Source organism: Catharus ustulatus, chromosome 13 (assembly GCF_009819885.2).
Source record: "Catharus ustulatus isolate bCatUst1 chromosome 13, bCatUst1.pri.v2, whole genome shotgun sequence".
NCBI classification, from domain to species: domain Eukaryota; kingdom Metazoa; phylum Chordata; class Aves; order Passeriformes; family Turdidae; genus Catharus; species Catharus ustulatus.
Genome location: NC_046233.1, coordinates 8,022,902 through 8,029,265, shown reverse-complemented (window position 1 = coordinate 8,029,265; position 6,364 = coordinate 8,022,902). Strand labels below are relative to the sequence as shown.

The window sequence follows — 6,364 nt, the reverse complement described above, 5'->3', positions numbered from 1 at the left end:
TCAATGTAGTTAACATTCGGTGCACTTAATTGGACTTTTCTCTTCTGCCTCCTTCAAAAAAACTCTGAAGCTATCCTGTTAATCTCTCATTTGTAATCAATTGTGTTGACTAAACAAAAGTCTAGGTCGTCCTTTCTTCCTGTCCCAGACAATCCTTTGTTGCCTCTAAATGCCTCATTCTTGAGTGCTCCTGGTCGTGTAGATGGGTCCGATTTTTGACAGTTCATTATTGCGCTTTTGTCCATTTAATCTCCCTCGCTGTGTTTTGCATGTGCATGCCTTAATGAGCTCCGTTGGCAATTAACATGTTTCTAGCAGCAAACTGGTTGCTCAGACGTTTGGAGAGCGGAGTGCAGGGAAAAGGGCAACGCAGCTGCCTGTAGGTTGGTCGCTCCCCGGTGCCCGGCGCGGTGCCGGGACGCACCTGGGAGCCGCCCGGTCCCGGGGCAGCGCCGGGCCGGGCCGGCCGGGCCGAGGGGGAAGCACGGAGGCGCTGGCACGTCCCTCTCCGCGCAGAGGCACCTCTAACCCTCCCCCCGAGGCACCGGCACCGCTCAATCTGTTGTGTGCGCGGCTGCGGCGCCGGGAAAGGGGTTTTTGTGCGGGTTTTGTGTTATTGAGGCTTGCTGGCAAGAGTGCCGAAGTGTGAGCAGTCGTGGACAGCAGAAACATCTTGTGAGGGAGAAGATAATTGGAGTCTCTGGCGTGTGTGTGTCTGACAGAGCCACCCCTCCCCCGCGATCTGCGGCTTGTGTGTGCCGGGATCCGGGCGAGAGCCGGGGGGGGTCCGGGGCCGGCCGGTGGCGAGCGCGGTGCCGCGGCCCCTGCCCAGCGCGTCCGAGCTCGGGGCGAACCGGAGCTCCAGCCGGACTGGGGAAGGGCTGCCCACCGCCCCCAGGACGGGCCAGGTGACCAAGGCCACCAGCGGCGGCGGACACGGCACTTCAGGGTGCCCCGAAGATGCCCTCAGCCGTGACGGGGATGGCACCCTCCCCCTAGACGGCTCTGTAAACAACGCCGCTTTTTATAAAAATGCGATAAGAACGCGCTTGCTTAATTCCCTTCCTGGGAGTAGGTTTCGCACTGCTCTCGCCCATCAGGAGAGCTGAGGAAGCAGCCTGCGCGCTGTCTGTGGGGCCCGCAGCCGCGCCTGGCTCCCGCTTTCGCTCCCGGCTGGCAGCCCAGACCTCCTCCCGGCGCCCGAGGTGCGGAGAGAGCGGCGCTTCCCCCGGACCTGGCAGCGGGACCGGCTCCGTAGGCAGCCTCGGGATGCGCACGCCCCGCTCCCGTTCCCCGGGCCCTCGTCCTGCCGTGGCACGGTGTCCTCACGGAGAGAGGGGTCCCTCCCGCTGTCCCCGGCCCCTGGGTTGTCCCGCCCCGTCTGTCGCGGCGGCGGCAGAGCCAGGCTCGGCTGTTGAGCCGCAGCCCCTTCACTTTCCCCCTCACAGGGTTTCCGGGGCGATGATTTATCAATAATGGGGTTTGCATTTTTCTCCTTTTTAAAAATTTGCCTTTAAGCTAAAAGTCTCCCAAAAATTTTTAACAAATTCGGTCATGATCTTTCCCCGCTGCCAGGAACACTGGACATTCTTTTTCGCTCCTCAAACCGTCAAAACGTTATTTCAGACACTGGAAAATGCAAACCCCGAGAAACTCTAAAATCGCCCCGTCTCTACAGTGGGAACGCGGGGCGCGGAGCCCCGGCCCCGGCCCCCAGCCCGATCCTTGGAGAACGCGGAACATCGCAGCCTAATAATGAATCCAGAAACCCGGAGCGAGGGGTCGAGTCCCGTTCCTGCGCTCGGCGGCGAGCTGTGCTCGTCCTCGCCTCCCTCTATTTAACCACTCAATTAAGCGGAGAAAGGTGAGCTCCCCATTACGCCGTCCCCAGGCATTTCGGTGCCTCTCTCGTTCCCCTCTTCATTGGCAAGCGCGGCCCGAGCAGCACGCACACGCCCGGCCTCCTCAATCTCCTTTCTCCGCTAGAATAATATTGTTCCTAACGACGTGGCCGGAATAGACACTTGCGTATTAAAAGTGAGGGAGGGGGGGAGATGAGAAAGGAATATTTAGTGTAATCCAAGTGCTTGATTATCCATATTCTGATCACAAAGAGTTTCTGAGGCCTGCTGGGAGTGATTAGATTAATGTAATGCGGTTTGAAGGGTCTGTGTTTTCTCTCTTAATTTGGGTCATTACTCGGAAAGCAAGCGTGAGATCATTTTATCTGCATGCAAGGAAAGATAGTCATTCAGGAGCGGTTTAAACACGCCGTAATGAACCGACCCCGAAAAGCGGCGCTGGGAAACTCCGAGCCTCCCTTCTCGCTGCCGGTCGGGGCCGCGCAGCCCCGCCGGGGGTCCTGCAAGGGTTCTGACCCCGTTCCGGGGGGCGGCAGCAGCCCTCTGAAGCCGCCCGGCTCCCTCCCGCCCTCCTTCTGCTCCTCCGCTGCTCGCGGCGCTCGGCGGGCCCTGGAGCGGCAGGGCCCGGCTCCCGCAAGCCGCGCTCACCCAAGCCGCGCTCACACGGGGACAGCGCCGTGCAGCCCGCTCCCTTCTCGGGCCGGGGCCCAGCTGGGAAATGAGACACCTGCGAAGGGCCGGTTTATTGTCCCATGATAGATATAGATATAGATATATTCCTCACTTATTCGAGCGTACATTTAAAATGGAGATTTACAGACACGTATAAAGAGCGCTGTCCTGGCACGGGCGGGGGGCGGCCAGCCCGGCCCGTCCCGGCCCGCTCCGGCGGCGCAACGCGCCATTAAATAAGATTCCTCTTATATACAACTGCGGCTCGGGGTCGCTTGCTACCGGCGGCTGAGCTCGCTGGGAAAAGGACAGAGAAGCGAAGGCTGGTTTGGATAAATAGTGCTGGCCTGGTTGAGCAGGTCCGAGTGTGGCGGCGCGCCGGGCCCTTAGCTCTGCCCGCTGCGCCCAGGGTCCCGCGGCGGAGGAGCGCTGGAGACGCTGTCGTGCAACTTTCGGACGTGCTTCTTTAAATCAAAGTTTCTGCAAAATCCTTTCCCGCAAGTGACACACGTAAAGGGCTTCTTGTCATTGTGGGTGTGCATGTGGAAAGTCAAGTTATAGATCTGGTGGAAGGCTTTGTTGCAAATGGTGCACTTGTACTGCTTCTCTCCGCTGTGGGTCAGCTTGTGGTTCTTGTAGTTGCCTGCGGAAGAGGAAAAAGGCGGAAAAGGGAGTTACCCGAGGGTGCCCGGGCCGCACGGTGCACAGGTAAGGGGGGCATTAGGAAGTGTCTCTACCCGCACCCCCGTCCCACTTGTCAAACTCGGTCCTCGTCAGCGCGGAGCAGCGCGCAACTGGCACGGCACAAATGAGAGGCAGGGTCAAGCCGGTGACCCGCGGCAAACGGAGGGCTCTGGATTAGGACCAAGGCCCGGCACCTTTCATTTAAAAAGCATTTAGGGGGAACCGTCAGCACTGCCCGGCGATGCGGCCCAGCTTAGAGGGAAAGTAATTGGGAGCGGCGGCGGATCTGCCTGCACCCCTCGCTTCCCCCAGCCGGGCAGGGCTCGCCGCGTTTAATCCCCGCTAATGACGGGCGAGGGCCCCGGCGCGTCCCGGCTCAGCTCACCTTTCTGGTGGAAGCCCTTGCCGCAGAACTCGCAGACGAAGGGCTTGTAGCCGGCGTGGATGCGGATGTGGGTGTTGAGCGTGGAGCTCCTGTTGAACGCCTTTCCGCACTGGTTGCACTTGTGGGGTTTCTCCTGCACCGGGGTGCGAGAGGCCCGTCAGTGGGGGCTGCGCGGAGAGCAGGGGCGGCCGCCGCCTCCCGCAACCCGGCCGCCCCCCACCTACCTGGGTGTGGATGATTTTGTGCCGGCACAGGGTGCTGGCCTGGCGGAAGCCCTTCCCGCAGACCTTGCAGACGAAAGGCCGGGCCCCCGTGTGCACCGGCATGTGGCGGGTGAGGTTGTAGTGCGCGTTGAACACCTGCGGGGAAGCGCCGGGAAGGCGAGGTCAGGCACGGCCCCGCCGCCGCCGCCCCCGGTCCCCCCACCCGATGCCGGCGCCCCCCTTACCTTGCCGCAGACCTCGCAGGTGAAGTTTTTGGGCTTGCCCTCCGCCGGCCCGCCGCCGCCGCCCCCCATCTTGGCGTGGCCCTTGGGGGCGCCGCCGCGCTCCGCCGCCGCCGCCTCCTTCATCACCTGGTCCAGGTGTCCCGGCAGCCGCTCCTTGTGGGCGAAGGGAGGCGGCGGCGGCAGCTTCTCGGCCGCCAGCCCCGCCAGCTTGGCATTCTCCAGCAGGAAAAGCTTCTGGTGGGCCGAGAGCCCCCCCGGTGGCGGGGCGCCCAGCAGGCCGGCCGGGAAGAGCTGTCCGTGCAGGAGGTCGGCCGGGTGGTACGCGGCGTCCAGGTAGTTGAAGTAGTAGAGGGAGCGGGGGGCAGCCGGAACGGCCCCTGCCTGGTGGATGACCTGCGGCTTGATGAGCCGGCCGCTGGGCTGGCCCAGGGCGAGCTCTGCCTTGCAGCAGACGCCGCAGTTGGCTTTGCAGAGCCCCGCGCTGCCCCGCAGGCTGCTCTTCCACAGCTCCGAGTAGTTGAGAGTCTTGGAGGGCAGCTCGTAGCCCAGAGGCGGGATGGGGATCACGCAGGGCAGGGGCGAGCACAGGCTCAGCGGCTTCTTGCCTGGCTCCGGCCCCGGCCCGCCGTGCCGCTCCTCGAAGGCCGGCTTGGGCTCCGACGTCTTTGCCATGATCCGCTCGATGGAGAAGGCCAGGGTCTTGGAGGGGTTAGCGGTGGCGGCTCTGCCGTCGTGCCGGGGGCAGGAGGAAGGCATGACCGTCTCCAGCGACCCCGGGCTCGCCATGTCGCTCCGCCGTGCGGGAACTTGGTGTGAGCAGCGACTCGCTCCCGCGCTCGGCTCTGCATTCCAGAAAAGCCAGGAGACAAATCAATTTAATAAGCACCTTGTTCTCCCCCCACCCCACCCCCCACCGGCACCCCCTCCCTATTTACATTCAAATGAACATATTCAAGAACAATGGCACGTAGGGTACCAGATTACTGCTCATTAAGCGGAACACGCTAAAGTAACATGCAAGCTAGACCTTGTTAGTATTTAAAAAAAAGAAAAAAAGAAAAAGAAAAACCTCCCCCAGCCCAATGCCACCCAGCCGAGCCCCACCGATGGCCACGGTCCGGGAAATGCGGGAGCAGGGGCGGGGGGCACGGCGAGGGGCGGCGGGGCTCTCCTTGGGACCACTTACCTTTGCCCAGCGCCGGCGAGACTCATCCAAGCAGCGCAGCGTGGCCACAGTCACATTTTGATAGCAAACATCTTCCTGAGCGTCAGATCACGGTCTCGAACATTTAAAGCTGACATCATATGAAGTCACTTTGAGCAGAATGACATGGGGATGCCACCATGGATCTTCCCCAAGCCGAGGCGCCGGGCTGGAGTGCGGTGGGTTGGGGCAGAGAGAGGAAGACGAGCCCCCCCCTCTCCACGCACAATTTCCTTCCAGTTTAAGACACACAAATCGCTCGTGTGCGAGCTGGGTTTTTCCTCTCTCTCTCCCTTCTTAAAAAGCAACTTGCAAAGCAGAGGAATCGTTTTGCATGTGGCAAATTAGAAGGCAAGTGCGATTCACAAGTTGGGTGGAAAAGAGTGCTCTAGTTCTTGCTGGGGTTAGAAGAGCCACTCCGAATGAGCGTGAGGATTTTTTTTCTTCTTCTTCCTTTTTTTTTTCTTTTTTTTTTTAAGAAGGGGGAGAATGATTTTTTTTTTTCTAAAGCAACTACCACGCAACCATGCTCGAGTTATTTTGGCAACCCATCTGCAATCAGCTCCGTTGCAACCGAGCTGGAAGATAATTAATAAATTGTCACTTATCTGCGAGCCTCTCCAGCATGTATAAATTAATAGCCAACCCATTAATTAGGACAGTGTATTAATGTTAATTAAACTAAGTTTAATTCTAGCCCTCTCCCCTCTCAGGGTAGCTGGTGATTAGCCTTAAATAAATGCGGAGGGAGTCGTGTCCAGGACTCGATTTCGCTGCTGAAAAAAAAATTTTAAATAATAATAATAAAAAAGCCCCGTGTTCAGCGCAGGGAAGTTCTGCAAGTTGTCACCCCCTAAAGGTGCCCGCTGCCCCGGGGGGCACCCGGCGACTCTCCCTTGCCCTTGTAGCCCTTGTCCTGCCCCCCTCCCACTCCCCCCACCACTTTCTTCTTCCCCCTTTCCCCCCCGCCCCCCCAAACAGGCGACGCTACATTATAGCGCCTGGATGCCGGGGTTTCTTTCCTTCCTCTGTCTAATTAAAACGCCGTGATGCGGGAGGGGAGGATTTGCAGAAACCTCAGATGCGAGGACGCGGTAATTGAGAGTCCC

General features: G+C 59.8%; 1 protein-coding gene across 1 annotated transcript; it reads right to left on the bottom strand.

The window, feature by feature from the left end:
• Positions 1 to 2,603: 2,603 nt before the first annotated feature.
• Positions 2,604 to 5,659, bottom strand: FEZF2 (FEZ family zinc finger 2). The gene is made up of 5 exons (XM_033071682.1): positions 5,238 to 5,659; positions 4,052 to 4,893; positions 3,828 to 3,962; positions 3,604 to 3,736; positions 2,604 to 3,177 (listed from the first exon to the last, which is right to left on the bottom strand). The coding sequence occupies exons 2-5, from the start codon at positions 4,835 to 4,837 to the stop codon at positions 2,921 to 2,923; spliced, it is 1,311 nt and encodes a 436-aa protein (XP_032927573.1). The 5' UTR covers positions 4,838 to 4,893; positions 5,238 to 5,659; the 3' UTR covers positions 2,604 to 2,920.
• Between the last annotated feature and the right edge of the window lie 705 nt (positions 5,660 to 6,364).